General features: G+C 37.8%; 3 protein-coding genes across 9 annotated transcripts in view; 2 read left to right on the top strand and 1 right to left on the bottom strand.

Moving 5' to 3' along the window:
* clec16a (C-type lectin domain containing 16A) overlaps nt 1-2766 on the top strand; it is a 58758-nt gene extending 55992 nt beyond the window's left edge. For 3 of the 4 annotated variants that reach the window (XM_073813920.1, XM_073813919.1, XM_065279286.2), the window contains one exon: nt 1031-2766. In XM_073813920.1, coding sequence (XP_073670021.1) covers nt 1031-1446 — 416 coding nt within the window. In that variant the 3' untranslated portion in view covers nt 1447-2766. The remainder of the gene's footprint in view (nt 1-1030) is intronic. The other variant, XM_073813921.1, reaches the window with a different exon arrangement.
* A 3371-nt stretch (nt 2767-6137) lies between these two features.
* socs1a (suppressor of cytokine signaling 1a) lies at nt 6138-7891 on the bottom strand. Its single transcript, XM_065273843.2, has 2 exons — nt 7712-7891; nt 6138-7113 (listed from the first exon to the last, which is right to left on the bottom strand). Exon 2 carries the CDS (start codon nt 7037-7039, stop codon nt 6425-6427), a length of 615 nt encoding a protein of 204 aa, XP_065129915.2. The 5' UTR covers nt 7040-7113; nt 7712-7891; the 3' UTR covers nt 6138-6424.
* Nucleotides 7892-14946: 7055 nt separating this feature from the next.
* Nucleotides 14947-21732, top strand: pigq (phosphatidylinositol glycan anchor biosynthesis, class Q). Of its 4 annotated transcripts, none has more exons than XM_065273788.2 (11): nt 14947-15040; nt 15743-16481; nt 16560-16691; nt 16779-16899; nt 18247-18373; nt 19255-19408; nt 19610-19721; nt 19812-19892; nt 20091-20205; nt 20292-20353; nt 20709-21732. In XM_065273788.2, exons 2-11 carry the CDS (start codon nt 15784-15786, stop codon nt 20862-20864), a joined length of 1758 nt encoding a protein of 585 aa, XP_065129860.2. In that variant the 5' UTR covers nt 14947-15040; nt 15743-15783; the 3' UTR covers nt 20865-21732. The 4 variants fall into 4 exon arrangements, with proteins under 4 accessions (XP_065129860.2, XP_065129857.2, XP_065129861.2 ...); XM_065273785.2 differs by lacking the exon at nt 14947-15040 and adding an exon at nt 15201-15448 and having other exon boundaries at nt 20709-21731; XM_065273789.2 differs by lacking the exon at nt 14947-15040 and adding an exon at nt 15467-15612.
* Nucleotides 21733-22690: the final 958 nt, after the last annotated feature.

The following is a 22690-nucleotide window of genomic DNA, read 5'->3' as shown; positions in this document are numbered from 1 at the left end:
AGGTGAACTATCCCTTTAATAGTCAGTTAAACTTAAAGGGGACATGGCATGAAAATCTGACTTTTTCCATGTTTAAGTGCTATAATTGAGTCCCCAGTGCTTCTTTCAACCTAAAAAATGTGAAAAAGATCAACCCAGTAACTTAGTTTTGGTAAACCATACTCTACATGAAAAATAGGTTGTTGAAATTTGGCCCTCCTTATGATGTCATAAGGAGCTCTTATTAAAATAATACCACCCCTTAATCTGCACTATCCAACCACAGCACAGCCATTTAGGGCAGAAAAAAGAGAGAGAGAAAAAAATTTACAGCACAATTGAGTTTCAATTGCAACAAACCACCAATATTGTGATCAGTGTTTGAATTTGCTCATTTGCATTTTAAAGGACACACCTACAAAGTGGCAATTTTAACATGCTATAATAAATTATTTATAAGATTTATTTGACATCTTATCTTGTGCCATGGCCCCTTTAATAAAGCGTGAGAAGCAAACTTTAGACTGGGAGTGTAAGTGACGGTTATTAGCAGATGTAAAGGTCAGCTATAGAAAGGACCAATAAATAAATGTCAACAAATAAAAGCAAGCTTTGTCCTGTTTTTCAACTTTCAACCCTTTTTGTATCTTTTAACTGAAAGTCTGTCATTCAAGTTCTTCCATTTTCATCCATATTCATTATCTAAGCAGACAGCTTTGCTAATCTCTGACTCACCGTCTCGCTCTCTGCATGTCTGGTGTCCATTGCACTTCCTTTTATATGCGCTTCTATTGTTTTGATACCAAGGGATTTGCTGTCTCCACCTCTTTGCTATTATCAGGGTTAACATTTTTGGTGGATCTGATAAATTATGTTTAAATCACAGGCACACGTTACGAATCACCTAACAATGTTGACTTTCGGGCTTCCCTGGGTTGTGTGAATGCAGTTTTCCTTTTGCTTGTTTTGCCTTTGGTTAACAGTTGCTGCACGTGCGTTGTCCGCAAAGGCACGCGTTTAAATCTGACCAGCCCTGCTCTTCCTGTTTCAGGCCTCGCCTTGGCCCCAAGCCTCACCCCTGCGCCACAGCCCACCATCTCTCTCCTGTCTGACAATGATGCCGAAACGCTGAGCGTCGACTCTCTGACCCTACTGCCCCCTGCCGACCCACCACGCCTGCGCTCGTTCAGCACCCAGTCCTCCATCCAGGATGAGGAGACGGCGACAGCAGAAGATGATGAAGGAATTCCAACTGTTACGCATGAGGACAAGAAAGACATTTCAGTCATACTCGAGGAAGAGGAGGTGTCTCCTGAGTCTGAACCGTCAGACGTGACGCTTAAGGCAGAACCTGATGATTCAACAACTGTCGAGGTTCAAAGGGAGGAATCCGAAACGGACTCTGCAGGCGTCACGGCTAACCAAGAGGACAAACCTGACCTTGAGGAGGAGACTGCAATAGACTGAGGCTAAAGACTAACAATCCTAAAACTCTGAGCCTAAATGTTTTTCAAAAAGGAATAATTTGATTGGTCATTCCTTGCCGTTTCAGTACTTTAGATTCATCATGACTGAATTTTTGCACAATCACTGATTGTGTCCTAAATCTGCACAGGCTAGTTAAGCTAGTTTGTACATGCTTTTGGCCTAGTGGTTAAGGGCGTCGTGTGTAGGCAACCACTTTATCAATACTCACTTCTGTTGATTTAACACTGCGGTTCCAACTTTGATGTATTTCGTGAGACAACAGCGCTTTGACAAGAACAATGAAATTATTGATGGTCACGTGAGTTGCTAAAAGCACAGCCTGTGTGTGTGTGTGTGTGTGTGTGTACGTGTGTGATTGTCTCCTCATTGTGTGTTTGTAATGATTTTGTATGTATGATTTTATAATACTGAGCAGGCAAACAGGGAAAGGTTGTGTTTATATAAATATGTAAAAAATGAGAGGGTTAGCGGGACATGCCCGCTTAATTTTGCTAGTCTTAACACTGAGGAATGTATAAAAAAAAATGTTGTCTGTCTAGCGGTGCTCTTTTCTGAAGTTATATTTTTTTGACTGAACTTTCATTTGCACTTCAGCAGCGGATTACTAAGAAAGCCTTTGTCTTTCGGAGATTGTAAAAAAATGATAACTTAAAGAATATTTTGTGTCACTAAAAATAATCCAGTATGACTAGCATATGTCAGCCAATTTTTAAGGTTTCTTTTGTCCAGAGCATGATGTCACTGATTTAAAAATATATAAAGTTATTTTTCTGAGAATTTCTGTCACTGCCACCTTCGCACGTTTGTTAAGTTTGACTCTTAGCTATTAAGTTTTCTTTAAAATACTTTAAATGACCTTAATTACTTAAAATGAGGCAATGAGGTTTTCTTTTAACGTCTGTATAAAAAATTTCTACTGGACATTATCACAGCTTGGTGTGATGTAGTTATGCTTTAATTTTATTTTCCTACAGATTCAAAAGGTTTGTCTGTTACCACTAATGGACTGAAACTAACTATTAATTTTCGGTTTCTAGACGGTAGCACATACAGACGTGCATTCACAGTGTGTGGCGCAGATGCTCTGATAGCTTTATCTGGATTTAACTTTTATTTACCACGTTAAAGCAATATATTTAATTCCGCTAAGTATTTTGAGGATGTCTGTTTTAAAAAAAATAAGGCTTAAAAATAATGGCTTAGTTTGTATACAGTGTAAAGAATTGTTTCTGATTTAATGTTATAATTAATTTACCAACTGGAGCTGTCAAGGTCATGCAATAAATTATTCTGATGTATGCTTTGGTCTTTTAATTAATTTCTTAAAATATAATCCTTACTTTTCAATTCAATTTTATTTATATTGCACTTTTCACAAATGTTTAATTGTTCCAAAGCAGCTTTCAATGAATAAAAACTGAAAAACTGACAGCTTCCTGCACTGGATCTGCTGTAGACGTTTACTTGTTAACTCTAGTAGATGAGCTCATTTATTAGGATTTCTGTTTCTTCCCAATTCCATTTCCAGTGAAAAACTTAGACACTGGCTGTACACTCACTTCTATGATGAGGTGGGGATTTTAATGGTATTTGTAAGAGACCCTGGTAATGCTATGACTAGTGTTTTCCCAGAGACTTCCTGCATTTTGTAGATCTATAGTGCCTTACGCAAAGATCTTGACCTTTAATAATCAAATCCCAGTGACTTTGCTTTTTTGTTCTTTTATTCTATTGTGACATAATGGTGTAAGTCAATGGCCACACTTCTGCTTATTGACTGATTGACTTTATAAAAAGTTTCAGTTCGCTGTTAAAAAGCATTTCTGTGAAAAATCAAGCACTTATTGTCATGGATTGTACATTCGTTTGTAAAAAAGAGCACTTTTTTACTGTTCACTGTAAATAGATTATGGTTACTACAATACATGTCACAGTGACTCATGATATTATCAGACATATCAGTTTTCTCTGCTCTGATTGGCTGATGAATTCATCTCAGATCTAGCTTTTCATTGCCAGGGGCCTCTTGTTGGATGAAGACAATATTTCATAATATTGTATAAAACTGAGTGCTAATTTTAAATAAGTCCTATAATAACACATTTAGTACTGTATTAACCCAGGAGAACCCACGGGTCAAATTTGGCTAATGTTAATTAATGCTAAGAGAAGGGTTCTTGGGTACTTGTATTTGACACTTACATTTTCTTAAAAAAAAAAAAAAAAGATTATTCTGTCATTATTTCTCACCCTGATGTTTTTCCAAACTTGTTTGACTCCCCTTTAACCCACTTTCATTATGTGGACAAAGACGTAATGGTCCATCTGTCACTCCTTAACAATCTTATCTTTTCAGTCAGTATGAAAGTAAGAAAATTACCTTTTTTTTGGGGGGGGGGGGTGTTCGGTATGCATTTTAGTATTGGTGGTGCAAACTTTCTTTTTACGCAAATTAAGCAATAACTGGTAATCTAGAGGACATCATCATAAAAATTTTACACGTACAGTAATGAGATCATTTTAAACCCACCTTCTCGCTTATGGAAAAGTGGGTGAGGTGATTACTAAAAGGGGGTCTCTGTGTCCTGTCAGTGTGAAACAAATTTATCTTTGTGAATCAGTGAATTGGAAGTCCTGCCCACATGTTCTCAGTGAAGGCCATGGGGACCTTCTGCCTTGATGTGGGATGACAAGAGATGAGTGTTGTCATAGTAACCATTATGTGGGTAGCCGTATCTCTTGCCTTCCTGGAATTTAGGTTTGTGGTTTCAAGCATTGTCAATTTGCTGAAAACCACTGCCAGGGGTCTTAAGCATCATAGCCGTAAATAGATTTAAAGGTGACGGTTTAATATTGTGTCATTCACGAGTTTCCATGGTAACATTTATTTTGATGTAATGCACAAAAATACTCTCTCTTTTTCTTCATTTTTGTAAAATGAAGCATGTGCCAATCCATTATTCGAACTCGTGTTCCTCTTTCTAATAATTTTTTTTAGGAAGAAAGAAATATGTGACTTCACTACAGTTATCATATTTTTCAATCACGTCATCCAGATTATTCTAAATCAGTTTAGGTGCTTCTCCCCCGTGATTCTCTGTCTGTGTATGTGTCATAAATGGGACCAGTGAGTAAATAACCCTTAAGCTCCAACCAGGGGCCGATGCTATACCCACAAAAGCTTGTGTGTGTACAGTATTTGTTAGCATGTGGAGTGGAGAGTTGTGGTTGGTTCCAAACCATCTCAGGAACTGTGTTTGTGTGCACGCTCGTGTAAGTCAAGGCCAGATGTAATCGAGATTAAAAGGGCTCTTCATGGAAACACAACTGTCTCTGTTCCTGGTAATGACTGTGCGATTTCATTTGTATTAGTCGCTGTAGGTCAGCGAGGAAAGATGGACAGATAAAAGCCGTACCACATCAATTCACAGAGGTTTTAACACTGCAAAAGCCTTTTGGGCGACCTCAGCACCCGACGCTTTATTGACTGAGGCGTTGTAATTGAATTCCGTGGGTTCTTTTTTATCGCTCTGTAATTTCCTTGATGGTGTTGGTGATCTCATGTGTAAAATAAACATACAAATGTCAAATTAATCTGTAATCTCTGTGTTAAGCATATCATGAGGTTGAAAGTGGTTATGGGAATTCCCTCGATAAATAATAACTCAATAAATTGAGCCGACCGCGTACGTCAAACGATTTCCTTCTTCCTTCCACAGTATGATAAGATGATTTCATTAGAAATGTTTCTTTGATTATATCAGAAAGTAAATCTTACTGTGTTTTTGTTGTTAATGTGGCTATTCTAGACATTTATTATAGAGCTGTAAAAATACACACTTGTATTACTACACTCAAAACGTAGTTTTTAGTGTTACATAAGAGTGCAAGACCTTATCTTATGACTATTGACTAGTTAGTACATACTGTATCACTTCCCTTAAGTGGTACAGAATTCCAAGCAGTGATCTAGTTTACGTGAACGTCAGATGCTGGTGTATTGTTTGGTTCTTAGTCATTTTTCTGCGTAACGCTGCCAGAGGTGTTAAAGCACTATATTGATACCGTGTATGAGTATCTCTGGAGATCACAGGCTCCGCCCCGTCACACTCGTCAGTCATCACAACCCACTTCATTTCTTGTAAATGTCTGTCTGAACCATAAGCAGTTTACGGTCACCACAGCTCCACCCCTCAACCACGCTACTACCTAGATTAATCAGCCTAGTTAAGCACAGAGTGTCTGGACTAAAGTTCCAATAAATCCTGCCTGTGTGTCATTTCAGATATCCAGGTAGATTAAGTGTTGAAACTAGTAACATATCTTAGACGTGAGATGTCACGTTCTAACAAAAGGCCCGTTTAAAGAGAACGGATTGTTCTAGGATAAGACAACCGAGCCTTGTTAAGCAAAGGGTGAGGCTTGTATCTGGGAAACTTGTCAAACAAAAATGTTTGACATGCCAGTGTGTTAAAATCTTGGCAGGATGCTTTCGCCTACATGATTCTAAAGAATAAACAACCAGTTACTGGGAATAATAAAAAAAAAACTTTTGGAGATTATTGGTAGATTCACTGGAACTGAATCTTTTTAAACCATTTCCGATGAATGACTGATATGGGTAACGCGTTAAGATCCAGCAAACGATGGAAAAATTAGAAATGGAGAGATTTTTGTTTAAATGGTTCACAAATATATTTATTATTTATATAAAAAATATTACTTTGTAATATTTCACTCTGCATAGCAGAAATGTATTGAAAGGAAAAAAACAATTTTCCCGTATAGTGTAAACATTCACACACAATGTAAACTTTCATAAAGCAGTGTTCATGACTGATATTCCAAACTGTGCTACAAAATGATGCCTGCTTCTTAAAACAGAGCAGGACCATAAGGAGTCTATCAAGTATCTCCAGAGGGTTCCAGCAGCGTTTTAATGCAACAAGTCTAGTCTTCATAGCGGATAAGGGAAGGCATGGAGGAAGTCCTTGAGGATTGGATGCACAGGAATGCGGTCGATGTCTTTTCCGCCGCATGTTTCGATAATCCGGCTGCGACACAGCTGCTGCAGAGACTGGACTGGTTCTTTTCTGCAAGGTCTGATCAGAGCCTTCTTCGGCGATTTGACGTAATATTCCAGCAGTTTGAAAAGAGAGTCAAAAGATTCCTTGCTGCCAGTCAAATTGAATTTGGAATTCTTGAAGTTAATCCGGATGCTCACCGGACCATTCGTGTCCTTGTAACTAAGCGTGTAGAATACATTAACCTGACGACTGTCCCGGATGAGAAAAGTTCCAACTGGCTCTTTTTTCAACTTATGATGGGCCTCCTCAACAGTCATGGGACCCCAGTAGAAGCCACTCTCTTCCAACATGGAAGTGGTCTTGGAGATTGTCTTGAAGTCTCTCTCAGCGTTGAAAGGCCTGAAATGCGTCTCGAATATGGGCCAGGAGTCTGCGTGCTGGCCGGATCTGGAGGGCTGGGATCGGGAGACTTCTGGGGATGCGTCTGTACTCGCTCTGGGTTCTTCTGTGCCTTGATTCCCTTCCACTGAACTGTGCGCCACCATCCTACAGGAAAGACCAACCAGTGTGGTCTTCCATGCCGTACCACATGAAAGTCATCTAGATGAGACTCATTTGTCTGTTGAGGAGCAAGTGAGAGACACAGTTAATACATTGGCCACTCCATACAAGCATAGTTACAAATAACCATAGCATTCATTAAACGCTTATATTTAAATAAAAAATACGAGGTGGTTCAACACATGGTTAAGTCAAATATGGACAAACTCTGGGTTAAGGTAACTTATGCTGGGTTCTTTTAACCCAAATTGCTGGGGGGTTTCTTTCAATTAAATCAACCAAACAGTTAGGTTTGTACATATTTTATCCATCGCTTTCATTTTTTACTGTAAAACAGGCATTGGAGAAATTAATATTGACAAAAGGCAACGCTTTAAACATTTACACGTGACAGTAGAGGTTGTAATGCAATAAACCCTCTTTTACGGTAAGCGCCTTGTTTGATTAGGATGACGTCATCTTTCTATAGATTTCTTATAGATCAAGATTAACTCATATTCTGTTTTCTATTTGTTCGCATATATAACATTAAACATAATGTTCGCTTTTTAGTTAGGTAAGAATTCATGCATTTATAAACAAAGTTTGTACACACTGCATTATTACGCAAGTTACTACAAACAAAAGAAAAGTTTGCTTTTAAGTTTCGAACTTACCGTGTCAACAAATGTGAACTCCAAGAGCAGTCAATACAACTTTGACAAACTCCTTTCAGGATTTTATAAACTCCCATTGATTTATTCCACAGTTTGATCTCGCTTGAGATTTCTTCAGAGAGCGAGATAGAGCTGCCGCGCGCTCCTGTGCATGCTTGTGTTCTAGTCAGTGTGATCCGGCACGCGCTTTTAAACTACGATCTGACAGAACATCCCCGCCCATTTCCAGGAAATAAGTTCACTTTCAGCTCTTCTCTGAAATCAATCAATCAGGGATTCGCCACTTCAACCTGAACCACATGAATAGCACTGTGTTCTCTCTCTTGTAAAACTGACACAATTCGTAGAAGTTAATTCAGCGGCTAAAGTTACATTTATATCAACCAGAATAAAACTTAAGACGGGAACACGAAATACATTTTTATCTGTATTTATTATGTGTTTTTAGGCTGCCCACAAGTCTTATAACAGCCTTGCATTGTGAGGTAAAGAGAGAGAGGTAGAATAATTAACCCTGTACTTGACAGATATTTAACCGCCAAACTAACTAATCTATTTATTTATAACAACATGCATTTCGAATAGCAGACAAGTAAAAACTTGTTATCTGGTGCTGCTGTCTGCCACAATTTTTTTTCTGATGACTTTTAATACATGCACAGAATTGAATGTGGGATTATTGGGAATTAGGCATGCACGTGATGCATGTTCCCTGTCAATGTGGCACATTGATCTGAACAGATTTGGCTATGTAAAGCATTACCTGTAAATGAAACTCTTTGCCTATTATTAATCTACAGCCACAGACCAAACAAACCAACGTTCATCCCTGAGTTTCATTTCTTGTCAACAGTGACGGACATTGCATGCATTATGTATGTAATACACTCTAAAAACAACCGGTGCTAAATAGCACTAAAAGTGGCTCTTGGCTCGTAATCGTAGAGGAACCATTTTTAGTGCTATATAGCACCTATGAAGAACCATACGGGGGTCATATAGCACCACATATGGTTCTACATGGTTCTAGGTACTTCATCTGTGCAATATGGCACTTAAAATGGTTCCCCTATATGATACAAGCCAAAAACCACTTTTAGTGCTATTTAGCACCATTTGTTTTTAGAATGTAGAGTAAATGACACACACCTTCATGGCAAACATTTCCAATTGGACATCTAAGCATCAAAGCCATGTGTGCAGTTCCTTACATGCAGATTTTTTCTTCTTTGTCAAAAATGACAAAGGAACATTAAATTCATCTAGTGTCTGCGTGTACTTTCAGTCTAGCCTATATGATCCAGCTTTACATATGAAAACTTTATGAATCAACTAGATCCTCAACCAGATTCGCTCATTTAACAAGAAGAATGACATCAGCTTACATCACAATACCTTTGAAAGATTTTGACTTAAGATGAACTCTTCAGAAAGTGTGGTTCGTTTGAATGATCTCATTGTGAAACTGAAATTCCAGTCATGCAAAATAGATGGTGCCTTTTTCTTTAAAACTGAATTGTTTGCCTTGGAGTAGTATTACTGGTTATACTTTCGTTTCTCTCGTATTTCTCAGAAACATGATATTTACAGTATGAGGGCCACTAGTGGAGCATATGGAGTATACACTTACGTCCAGACCAGGAAGAGGAATTTAAACAAATGACACACGCACATGTGAATAATCTCTGCTGTTCTCCGAAACATGCCTCTTTATCAGATGGGGAAGCTGATGGATGATTGTTAGGAAAATTTTAGATTTACCGATGCTGATACGCTGTATTGCCATAAGTTTTGGGACACCTGCCTTTATTTACACATGAACCTGAATGACACCCCATTCTTAATCCATATAGGGTTTAATATGCAGTTGACCCTTTGCAGCTTTAACATTTTTTAACTATTCTTGGAAGACTTTCTACAAGGTTTACGAGTGTGTTTATGGAAATTTTTGACTATTCTTCTAAAAGCACATTTGTAAGGTCAGACACTGATGTTCTCTAATTCATCCCAAATATTTTCTATTGGGTTGAGTTCAGGAGGACTCTGTGCAGGCCAGTTAAGTTCCTCCACACCAAACTCACTCATCATGGACCTTGCTTTGTGCACTGCTGCACAGTCATGTTGGAACAGGAAGTGGCCATCCCCAAACTGTTCCCATAAAGTTGGGAGCATGAAACTTGGTATGATGAAGCATTAAGAGTTCCTTTCACCGGAAACGCCTGAATTCAGTGATTTGGAGGGGTGTCCCAAAACTTTTGGCAAATAGTGTATATTGCTATCATCATTTATTTTTGAGTCTATGAAATTATTACAGATAATGAAATAGGATTACTTAGATTTTATTAACAGGCCAACATGCATCAATGGATTGCTAAAAATCAAAGCAGTGCTGCATATATTAAGGATGCTGCGTTGTGCATATCTCTACATTACATTTGCATTTATGCATTTTCCAGACGATTTTAACGAAAGCTTCTTACAAGCTATGCTACATTTGATCATTTCGTGTGTTCCGTGTGGATCGAACCCAATGACCTTTGCGCTACTAATGCAATGTATGCATGTAATTTACCATGCTATGCAGTACAAATTATAGTAGGCTAGTATTATATTTGATTGTTTTTCCTGCACATCCATACAGTCGTATAATTTAAAAAGATTCTTACCTGTTACCGTTACAGGAGAAATGCATTGTTTGTAACACAAACATTCCCGTCTTTTCACATGGCTGTATACGGTATTCCAGTGTTTTACGGGAAAACGAAAGTGAAATCAATTCCTAACATTATTTTCGATAGGTGGTGCTGTTTCTCCTAAACTAAATTATGTCAAAATGGACTTATGGAAATAGGGAACCGCTCTGAGTCTCTTTACATACCGAACGCAACCATGTGTGTAACGACGATGCGGGAAAAGATTATCAGAAGATTGTTGCAAGTTTAACATTTCAATCTTCTTCTGCAAAATACTATCTGTGATGCTGCCTTTGAAAGTACACATGCATACAGGCGCAAACTACTTTCACAATGGAGTAACAATGGGCAAGTAGTTTTTTATCGGTCAAAGACGAGCTATACATTTGATTTCTCACTTTCAGTTTAACTTTTCTGAAGTCACGTGCCTGGCGGTTAGCCACTTCATCCAGAAGCCACAACAAACTGGTTTCCTTGAATAGTAGCCAATGTTTAGAAACTCTTCTTCCCTTTTTGCATTGCATTAGCATTTAATATTATTAAATGTATTTACAACTCATTTACTGCAGCTGCAACAGCGTAAAATATTTGATATTTAATATTTATCTGTATGAAATACACTTTACCAAAAACCACAACAGTCTGTCAAGAGGGTGGATCATTTTATTAAATAACAATGTAAACCAAATTAAACTAGAATTATGGGCTCTTTAAAAAATGTGTGTGGTTGTTCATGTTTTTTTATTATTTAGCTTATGTGTAGCCTACTGTGGGAATCGTTTTATTAAATGTTACATTTATGGTAAAAAGAAAGAAAAAAGATCACTTTGCATAGATAATTATTCTTATCACGTGACCAATCATGTAACAAGTCTTTACTTGAAAACGCCACCTTTCCCATAAATCCTGCACGCTTACAAATAAGTATGTAAATAGGATACATGTGAGTCTGGTTCCACAGCTGTATATGTTAAGACGGTTGGACAGGTAACACAGCATTACTGTATTTCAAAACAATAGTTCCTATTAATATAATTAAACGTCTGAACAAGACAACAACCCATGTATTCATTACATAAATTAACTTTCTGTTGAAAATTAAAAGTTATTTTCCAGCGAAATTCTGATTAAAACAATCATTCATACAGTGGGAAGAAAAAGTATGTGAACCTTTATGAATTTGTTGGTTTTATTAATAGATTTGACATAAAATGTGATCTGATCTTAGTCAAGTGTATTGACAAACATAACGTGTCTATAAATAATTACACAAAAAAAGATTCTGATCTTTCATGTCTTTATTGAAAACACTCATTCAACATTCAAAATTTAACTGGTTGACCCTCCCCCTTGGCACCAATAACCTCAACCAGCAGGCCTGGATTAAAACATTAAGACATGATATATATATATATTAAAGGTCTAGTCATTCAGGGCTCCAGACTAACTTTTTTGTTATTAGGAGCACTGTAGGGCCTACTGAAAATTTTAGGGCACACCTTAAATCTGCCTACAATGCATTACTGAAAAATACTAAATAGACTCTATCCAGTTGCTGCACATGTTATTATGCAGAATTGATGAAACTTTCAGAATAGGAAGTTATAAACCAAAGAGTCATGCGCGAGTACCCTGCTCAAAAATCCAGCATCAAACCAGCATGGAGAAGCATGGGAATTATGCTGGTCTAGCTGGTGGTCACCAGCATACCAGCACCAAAACACAACATATGATGTGTCTTGCTGGTATGACCAGCATGTGATGCGGGTGCTAATGCTGGTTTGGTGCTGGTTTAGCTGGTGCTGATTTGGTGCTGGTTTAGCTGGTGCTTATGCTGGTGCTGATGCTGGTTTAGCTGGTGTTCACTATCAAACCAGAACCAAAACACAACATATGCTGGTCTTGCTGGTATGCTGTTTTTTTCAGCAGGGTACGCAAGTAAAAAAACGCTAGTCCCGTCTATGGATAATTCAGTCAACCAGGCGCTTGAAGCTGTGGATCAGACCTGCACATTGTTGAGGAGGAATTTTAGCCCATTCTTCCTGGCAGAACTGCTTTAGATCTGTCATACTCTTTGGACGTCTCATGTGTATGGCTCTCTTCAAGTCAATCCATAGCATCTCTATTGGTTAAGGTCTGCCCTGCTGAAAAAACCAGCATACCAACAAGACAAGCATATGTTGTGTTTTGGTGCTGGTTTGATAGTGAACACCAGTTAAACTAGCAGCACTAGCATCAGCACCAGCTAAACCAGCACCAAACCAGCACTATGACCAGCATCCCAAGCTGGTCACACCAGCATCCCATGCTGGTCATACCAGCAAGACCAGCATATGTTGTGTTTTGGTGCTGGTATGCTGGTGACCACCAGCTAAACCAGCATAATTCCCATGCTGGTTTGATGCTGGTTTTTTCAGCAGGGTGGGTTCTGACTTGACCACTCCAAAAGGCAGAATTTGTTTTTCTGAAGCCATTCTGTTGTGGACTTGCTCCGGGTTTTTTTGTTCGTTGTCCTCTTGCATCACCCACCTTCTACACCAGGGGTGCCCAACCCTGTTCCTGGAGGGCTACTGTCCTGCAGATTTTAGCTCCAACTCCAATCAAACACAGCTGAAGCAGCTAATCAATTTGTTCAGGGTTGCTTGATAATTACAGATAGGTGTGTTGGAGCTGGGTTGGAACTGAAGTCTGCAGGACGGTAGCCCTCCAGGAGCAGGGTTGGGCACCCCTGTTCTACACAGTTTCAGCTGATGTACAGACATTCTCACATTATCTTGAAGATTTATCTGATATACTTGGAAATTCATTTGCCCATCAATGATTGCATGCTGGCCAGGCCCTGATGCAGCACTCCCAAATCATGATGTTTCCTTCATGCCAGATGTAGCGCTGTGTGTTTTTCCAAATAGGTCAATCTTAGTTTCATCAGTCCACAAAATATTTTGATAATACCACTGTGGAGTGTCAATGTGCTTTTTTTGCAAACTTCAGGCATGCAGCAATGTTTGTTTTTAGTAAACAGTGGCTTCATTCAGGGTGTCCTGCCGTGGATACCCTGCTTGTTCAGTGTTTTATGTATGGTAGACTCATGAACAGAGATGTAAGCAAGTTCCAGTGATGCCTTAAAGTCATTGGGGGTTGTTTCTTTACCTCATTGATGAGTCTTTGTTATGCTCTTGGTGTCATTTTGCGCCCACGTCTTGGTAGAGTAACAACAGTCCCAAAGTGTCTGTAGACTGGAGAATTTCTAAAGTCTTTGAATTAACTTTTTAACCCTTTCCAGCTTCATGTTAAGCAACATCTCTTGATCGTAGCTCCTCTGAAAGCTCTTTTTGGTGAGGCATGTCTCACATAAACGTGTTCTTCTTGTGCAGAGCAAACTCCAAAAGTTTGAGGGGTTTTTATCAGTAAAAGTAGCTGTAGTCCACACCTACAAACTTATTATCATAACCAGACTCCAGGTGTACTAAAACTCCAATTAGCTTTTTTGAGGTCATTAACTCAAGGGTTCACATACTTTTATGGTTTTTTGGTAGTTCTCAAAAAATACATGAAAGATCAGATAAAGAGCAGATGAAGAGCAGATTACACTTGATGACAAATCTATTCAGAAAACCATGAAATTCCTAAAGGTTCACATACTTTTCTTACCACTGTATTTAGGGAGATATTAATGCAACTCTAGCGCCATCGTCTGGATGTCATATGTAACTTCCACTTCAGTGGAACAGCTCAACAGACCAACAGCTCACCTCATACTGTACATACAGTAGTGACTAATAAAGCTATTTTTAGAAGTCGTATATAACAACAATTTTGTCAAATAATTTGTTATATGTGGTTTATATTTACTAGCACTGTACTGGTTTGGCTCCCTAATCATTTGTAAAATCCAGGCTAAAGTCTCATAATCTATTTAAGAAATAAGGAGTATCAAAAATGTATTTCAATTATTATTAAATATATCAAGGTTATATTTTACAGTGTTCTTTACATTATGTGTGATGATTTAAAGTAGAAAACTTTTTTTTCAAAGGCAGGGACGCATTTATCACAAAGGTATTACAAACTTACTTCTTTCAGCCTAACCTTGTATATTAATTTATCTATATATTTATCTATATAAATATAATATAAACTTAGCAACTTCAGAAAATTACTTTGTGGGTACCTATGTGGGGAGCACATTTTCACAAATAGTGTTTCTCCACCAGGGGGCCGGACCTCAAGGGATTACCAAGAAGCCTTAAGATTACTTAAAATTATTTAAAATAAATAAATAAATAAATGATCAAAATAGCATTAGAATAAGATAAACAGAGAAAAATCCATATATTTATTATTGAATACACATCTGTTTAGTCATGCCTACCTGAAAAAGAACACATAGCTGACAAAATACGTCTTTTAAAAACAAAACATATGTAGTCATGAATTTGTGCTTAATTCAGACATTCATCTCCTTTTCAAGTACAAACTCTTGTCATTTATACTCTTGTCAAACTGAACTCTTATCATCTTGGTAGCTGTTATCAGGAGAGAAAGCCTGGTTCTTTAGTGGGTGCTTTTGTCTTACTATGTTAAGATAGCTAACGCTTATGCTGCAGTGAGGGAGATTCATCGGTCGACAGTTCATGTAAGTAGACCATTATATGCTCAATAAAACAAAGATAATTATTGTATAAAAATGCTGGGCTTGAATACGATTAAAACATTTAGGTATATTTAAACAACGTAGGTCGGAACTGAAAATTGCGGTTGTGTTTACCCGGCGAACATTAAAAGACGGACTATCAACAACATAAGCGACGCATCGCATCGCTACGCTCGAAATGACCCCCCGTTGAAATACGGGTTCCCCATTTACCTGTCAGAGTGTGACGAGGATTTAAATTAATACTCTTGACTATTTATCCACGATACCTACACACATTTTAAAACTGAGAGCATGCCAGCATTGGCTAACTTAACTCTCATATTAAAGTTAGCTTGCCCGTTGGCGCTCATCAGATAGCAGAAGTCCTCGCCCTTCAGTATTCACAAGGTACCTTTGAGTGCTAACTGCATACTACTGCCTATTGTGTCCTGTCTGTGTTTTTGAATTTGATCGTGGTAAGGTTGCGAATCGATGTTAATTTTGCCCGGAGCGTGTGGTTTCCATGGAAACGACCCTACTGTTCAATGCAGTTTGAAGGGCAAGAGAACTAGGTCTGTGGGTGCTGCTATGCAAACTAGGCGGTTATCTGGAAATTCAGAGTGCGTTGTAACTACTTAAGATCTACATTTGCAAAGAGAAAATGCATTTTAATACCTTCTATTGTTTTTTTTTTTCACACAGGAGTGTAAATTAACTGTTGCTGGACTTCATAACAGACCATCATGGTGCTGAAGATTTTCTTCCCACAGTGCTGCAATACTGCTGACAGTGGCCTGCTGGTTGGGCGCTGGATCCCAGGTCACAATTCTGCTGTCGTACTGGCTGTCATTCACTACCCTTTCATACCAGGTCAGGTGAAGAAATACTTAAATGAGATGCAGAGCCAGACACAATTGGGACTTACAGTCCTGGGCTCATGGAGTATGCCTAAAGAAGGTCAAGAAGCAATGGACAGCTTTCTTAAGGACCTGAGTAGCATCTTTCCGCAGAAATGCTGGCTGCAGTTGAGTCGTGAGATCGGGAAAAGGGGCTTTACTTGTCAGGTGGTCCAAGATAACGGGAAACTCTTACCTGATCAAGACCAAAAGAATGAAAACGGTGACTGCATGAAGGATAAAATCACCCTCATTCATTATGACCAGAGAAAGGTTATGTTGTCCCAGCTTCACCCTGTGCAAGAGGTTAAAGAGAAGTCTGACACTGAACCCTCAGAGCTGCGTCTGGTCTTTCAAACAGTAGCTGAGAGTCAGCCTCTGTTTTCACAGGACAAATATGACGATGGACCTTTAAAGCTCACACACTGGCAGTCTGAAGGCAGGGAGGCTAGTATTATTGTAGAACTATTAAAACAAGTATCTCTACCAGTCTGTGTCCTCCTAACCTGGTTGCTTTCTCTGTGGCAATGCTTTTGGAGCTTTAGGTAAGTTCATTTTTATTTACCAAATAAAGAAAGGTGCCAAACTAAACTAAAGTAAAATTTAACATTTGTATGTTTTAGGATTTTTAATATAAGCCCAGTGCTGTTCATCTCAAGCAAACTGTCAACTTGTGTTCAGTCCGGATACAGGGCGGTTAATTTTGCGACAGTTTTCTCTACTAAACAGGCTGCAACACACAAGGATTTCATGAGGTACCTCTTTGGCTTATTTTATTCTATTTTCGATTTCTTGTGATATTCAGCAAATAATTCTTACCCCCTCCCTTTACTTCCCTGCAGAAAAGCAAACATCTTAGTGTCATTTCTTGTGGACATAGCCCTCGGTTTGCTGCTTATCTCTTGGCTTTACAGGGAGAATCGCATCAGCAAACTAGCCAATACTCTAGTACCCGTGGCTGACGTAAGTACAGAAAGCATGCATTCTTATTTGTTTTTCTTTATTGTATTGTGCTGTTCTTAAAACATATTGCTATTAAATCAAATGTAAATATATTTGATTATAGATTTAGATCTGAAGAACCTCTATAAGAGGCAAGTATGTCACACAAGAACAGGCACAAAACCATTTCACCGGTTTAAAAAATGTTGTCAATCCGACTGAATTTAATCTGATTGCAGGTTATGACAGTACAGTTTACATGCATGTACCCTAAACATTGAAGTCTGATTAAAATGCTCGTTTAAATGGACATTCAATATAATCTGTACCATTCGTCTGCGCAAGCGCACAGCCAGGGTTGCCAGATTCACATATCAAAACCAGCCCAATGGACATTCAAAACTAGCCCAAAAGCATCCCAATGATAATTTACAGCCCAAATATGAATAACTAATGAATAAAATCCTTTTATCTTTAACCTTCAGAAAAAAATGAACTTGTTAAAACAGTAGCCCAAATCTGAACACGACAAAAGCAAAGGACTTGGCAACGTTGCACATAGCATCTCTCGTCGAGGTCACGCTTTATCTCTGGATAAATGTTGGGTTGCAAAAAGTTTTTCTTAAGAAGTTTTTAGATATAGGCAATGAAAACACAATTTTCGAAAGGCACAGCACAATTTTATTGCTTTATGTAGCCTTATGTTACGAAAGTACACATGAACCCTGCAGCATGTACAGCACGTTACCCCATTACCTGAATAATGCGTGTTGCCATCGCCTTGCTATTGCTTGTTTCTATGACAAGAATCATGTGATACGTAAATTAGAGGTAAATATAAGACGTGCACAGCTCTTTCAACGCATGCGCAAAAGGTATTTTTGCATCCAATTAAGTAAATACAACGATTCACGTGTTTACATGCGTACTTTTCTCCTGATGATCGGATCACTGTTCGGCTACACCACCACCCCTCTCTATGGGGCGGTTTCCCGGACAGGGATTAGACTAGTCCTAGACTAAAATAAATGTAAGAGCTGTCCAAACTGAAAACAACTTGCACTGACATATCTTAAAATACATCAGTGCACTTTGTTTAGCCTCAAAATGCACACAAGTTATGTTTTTAGTAAGGCATGTTTGTTAAAACTACTTATATTTCCTAATTAGACTAAGGCCTAGTCCTGGATTAAGCTAATCCCGGTCCGGGAAACCACCCCTATATGATTGAAATTTGCACCCGATAGAGCCTCAGAAGGTGTTTACATGAGGCTTTTCGATCCGATTGAGCCATCAATCCAATTACAAATGGATTATTTGGTTCCATGCAAACGTAGCTATTTTATATTGTCTTTGATTATCTGACAGCGTGTTGCTAAAGAGTTGCAAGAGCTGTTAGAATGGCTGATGGGAGCTCCAGCTGGTCTGAAGATGAACCGAGCTCTGGATGAGGTCTTGGGGAGGTTCTTCCTATATCACATTCATCTGTGGATCAGTAAGTGGCATTCTCATGTTGACTTGGTTTATCTTTAGTAAAGTGTGGACCAGGTTGGTTATGTGTTGATAAAGGGGACATATCATGAAAATCTATTTTTTTTTTCAATTTTTAAGTCCTGCAGTGCTTCCTTCAACCTATAAAATGTGATAAAGATCAACCCAGTAACTTAGTTTTGGTAAACCATTCTCTGCAAGCATGTGAGTAAATAGGTCATTGAAATTTGGATCCCTTGTGATGTCAGAAGGGGAAATACTGCCCCTTAATCTGCCATATCCAATCACGACACTGCCATTTAGTGCAGGGAACTCATTTGCATTTAAAAAGAAACACCCAAAAACGGCACATTTTTGCTCACACCCACAAAGGGGCAATTTTAACATGCTGTAATAAATTATCTGTGGGGTATTTTGAGCTAAATCTTTACATATCTTTATGGGGACACCAAAGATTTATTTGGCATCTTACAAAAGTCTTGTGAAATGTACCCTTTAAAACTTTGCACTACTCCAATGAATGTTCTTTCATTTTACACCTTATTTTTATTATTTGCATTGGATAAAATGTCTAAATGTAGTGTAAATATATGTCTGTTAGGAATATTGCATGGAATTATTATGCACATCTTATCAGTAAAGCCGATTCTGTGATAAGTAGCAAATCGCCATCACCTGCTTTCAGATGCAATAGTTCACTGACAAGCTAGGCAAAATTGCATTTATTATTTCAGGCGATTCCCTGCGATCTTGTCACTAATCATGGAACCAGCTTTACTGATGAGATGAACATGACAATCCCATGCGATATATCGCCCAGCCCTAATGTCTGGTGTAATGTATATGTCTCATATGTAAATATGTGTCTGGTAATTGTGTTCTCAGGTTATATCCACCTGTTGTCTCCTTTTATTGAGAGGATACTGTGGTATGTTGGCCTTTCAGCCTGCTTGGGATTGACCTTTGCTCTTTCCGTACTGTCTGACATAGTGGCCCTTCTGACTTTCCACATCTACTGTTTTTATGTGTATGGGGCCAGGTGAGGTTCAGTTTGTTCACTATTCGTGCACTTTCAATGTTTTACCACAAGAGGGCGATAATGTATACAATAACCCAGGGCATGTTAACATTGTGTATCTGTACAGGCAATACTTTATTTACATATTAACCATAATCCAGTTTTTTAGGGCATGATGCTGGTTATAGAGTGAAAAATTTGCTTATTCTTGTCTCCTCTCAGACTTTACTGCCTTAAAATCTATGGCCTCTCTTCCTTGTGGCGACTCTTCAGAGGGAAAAAGTGGAATGTACTCAGGCAGCGGGTTGACTCGTGTTCGTATGACCTAGACCAGGTGTCATTTCCATTCCCTTCCCTTCATTCATCTGCTATTCATTTAGCATAGCTGTACCATATGTTGATATTGCTCTGTTTGTCTCCGCAGTTGTTTATTGGTACTTTGCTCTTTACGATTCTGCTGTTCCTGCTTCCCACCACTGCGCTGTATTACCTTGTCTTTACTCTGGTGAGCCACCCTGATGTTAACATTCTCAGTCTTGCAGTCCGATTGGGCCACTGATAATGCTACAAATTTCAATACATCACATTGTTTAAGTGGCTCTTTTATTCTTTTAATATAAATTACTGATATATAGATATATAATGCATTTAATGCATGTCGCTGGACCATTAACATGGTAAGAGGTTTGTTTCTGTGTTTCAGTTGCGGCTGGTGGTCGTGCTGTTTCAGGGAGTGATTCATCTAAGCATTGACTTCATCAACTCCTTCCCCCTGTTTGCCATTGGTCTACGTATTTGTAGACCATACAGATTGGCAGGTGAGCCATATAACATTGGTGAAATAAAAAACTTTTGGGATTTTTGTTTTCTTTAAAAAAATAAATAATATATTTTTGTGTTCCAGAGGGAGTTAAATTCAATGTGCTTTGTGAGGAGCCTGGAACTGCTCTTCATCTGATGATGGAGGTAGGTTAAATTTGGTCAAGCATCTCATCCAGAAGTGTGCTTATGGCTTGCTTTTATTTGTTGTTTGGATTTGATATGTTGTATTTATGGGTGGGTATCTGAGTTAACGGCTCGTTTCGGCACAGTGTAAATTTTATTGAAAAAGACTTTCTAGTCTGTTTGATAATCAGTCATGTGAGTAAACATGAATGAAGTTCTCTGTAGCCCAGTGGTAGAGCTTTGTGTTAGCAGCACAAATGGGTTCGACACCCATACTGATAAAAAATGTATAGCTTATAGCTTTAAGTTGCTTTGGATAAAAGTCTACCACATGCATGAATGTAAATAAATGTCTGTTTTTCTTTATTTTTTTTAGATCAACCCAATAAAGTGCAGCTCTGTGCTGCAGTGCTACAGGGCACCTACATACAGCTGTTACCCTAAAGATTCCTGGGCAGCTCTGTGCAAAAAACTGTTTGTTGGGGAACTCATTTACCCCTGGAGGCAGAAAAAGAATGAAAAAACTGATTAATCTTGATAAAACATGTAGAAAGACTCCTGCTTGAAAAAAGAGGATGCTGGGAGAAAATTGTGTCATTCCAGTTTCAAATATTCAAGTTATTTTAAAGGAGACACCCCAATATAGTTACATAATGTAAGCACAGATTAAAGATAAAAAAAATTAGATTTTTAAAATAAATTAAAACAGTTTTGCATTAATTATATAAGTCGTCATATTTTCTTTTTTTCTAAACATTAATCTGAATATTTGATTAAAAGTGTGTTTTTTGTATTTATTTTTCAAGTAGACTCTACTAATTTTTGTATAAAATTGAAGATGGGCCATTAAAAAACAATTGTATTAATATACCTTTAACTGTTAAAGGAAAACACCACAGTTTTTCAATATTTTACTATGTTCTTACCTCAACTTACAAAATAACAAATTAATAAATCCCTATCTTTTTTCAATGCGTGCACTTTAAAACAGGCCTTGTAAATGTGTTAGCATTTAGCCTAGCCCCATTCATTCCTATGGCTCCAAACAGGGATAAATTTAGAAGCTACATAAAATTTTCCCTATTTAAAGACTGTTACATGAGTAGTTACACGAGTAAATATAGTGGCACAAAATAAAACTTTTGTTTGGAACCATAAGAATGAATGTGGCTAGGCTAAATGCTAACACATTCAAGAAACACTGTACAAAGATTAAAATTGCACGCATTGAAAAAAGATAGGTTTTTTTATAAAATACAGAATTATTTGAAGAAGAACCACTTACATCAGTGTTGCCAAATCATTTTTTTAGTTAATAATTAGTATAATGTAATTTATTAATAATGTAATTTTTATAATTCTGGATGATCATAATAAAAATGTGTTTGTTGTGATTTTGAACTACATGATTTTACCTCAATAAATTGTCATTTAATTAAATCCCTTTGTGTCCAATTTACTTTACAGATCATTTTGATATGACATTGTACTATATGCATGTTTATTCTTTAAATAACAGCTATATCTAAACTTTGTTCATATTAGAAAAGTAAATAGGTCTCAGATCATTTGTTTGGAAGTATTCAGTAAGAATGTGCTCAGACTGGACTTCGTGTATCTATGATGTGACACCTGATTGTTCAATGACGCGTAAAGCATGAGCTGGGGATTCACCTTCATGTTGCTTGAAAGGGCAGAATGTCCATGTGTATACCTGATACAAATATGGGTATGTGTTTTGACTACAAGCAGTCAAAATATTTACATGGTATTCTGGATCCAGGATAATAGCTATATTACACTGTTTTTTCTACATTGTTAACATATTTAAGCCACAATTAGCTTACAGAAATATGTCAGATTGTGTATAGTTTAATATTACGTTAAAAAATATTTTGTAGTGTACAGTTGTGTATCCATATATATTTTAAACGCTCCTTAGATTTCAGTGTATGTTCACTGGGGGATGAGCACTTATGTTTTTTAATGGCTGGTATAGAATTTGATGCATGGTCCAGATGTCCCCCTGGCTCCCCTGAGACCCTCATGTTGCTGTGATCTCTACGGGCAGGCACAAAGACTTCATACAGCAATCTGCATTTTAATCTTTCAGGGGAGGGGGGGGGATTATAGTCTTTTGATGTTTCCAGTGATGTGCAGAGATGCTTCACTGGCATATTAACCCTATTTATCATATGATCACCAACCTGTCATTTAAGTACTGGATACAGAAGATAAAACAATCCATTTAGATATTTTATGAAGAAGATAATCATTTCTCATATCAACCTTTGTTAACAATAGACAGACAACAAAGAAATATGATTGATGCCAACTGTTTCTCAACCGAAGTAATTG

The sequence above is a fragment of the Paramisgurnus dabryanus genome, chromosome 3 (assembly GCF_030506205.2).
Source record: "Paramisgurnus dabryanus chromosome 3, PD_genome_1.1, whole genome shotgun sequence".
Classification (NCBI taxonomy): domain Eukaryota; kingdom Metazoa; phylum Chordata; class Actinopteri; order Cypriniformes; family Cobitidae; genus Paramisgurnus; species Paramisgurnus dabryanus.
Note: the sequence above shows the minus strand (reverse complement) of the source record. Positions and strands in the feature narration are given on the sequence as shown.

What these genes read in the sequence shown, in the direction of transcription:
- socs1a (XM_065273843.2), bottom strand. Translation starts at nt 7,039, where the DNA reads ATGGTGGCGCACAGTTCAGTGGAAGGGAATCAAGGCACAGAAGAACCC.
- pigq (XM_065273788.2), top strand. Translation starts at nt 15,784, where the DNA reads ATGGTGCTGAAGATTTTCTTCCCACAGTGCTGCAATACTGCTGACAGT. An exon ending in TCACATTCATCTGTGGATCA is followed by an intron (nt 18,374 to 19,254) that starts GTAAGTGGCATT and finishes TTGTGTTCTCAG; the next exon opens with GTTATATCCACCTGTTGTCT. An exon ending in ATTACCTTGTCTTTACTCTG is followed by an intron (nt 19,893 to 20,090) that starts GTGAGCCACCCT and finishes TCTGTGTTTCAG; the next exon opens with TTGCGGCTGGTGGTCGTGCT.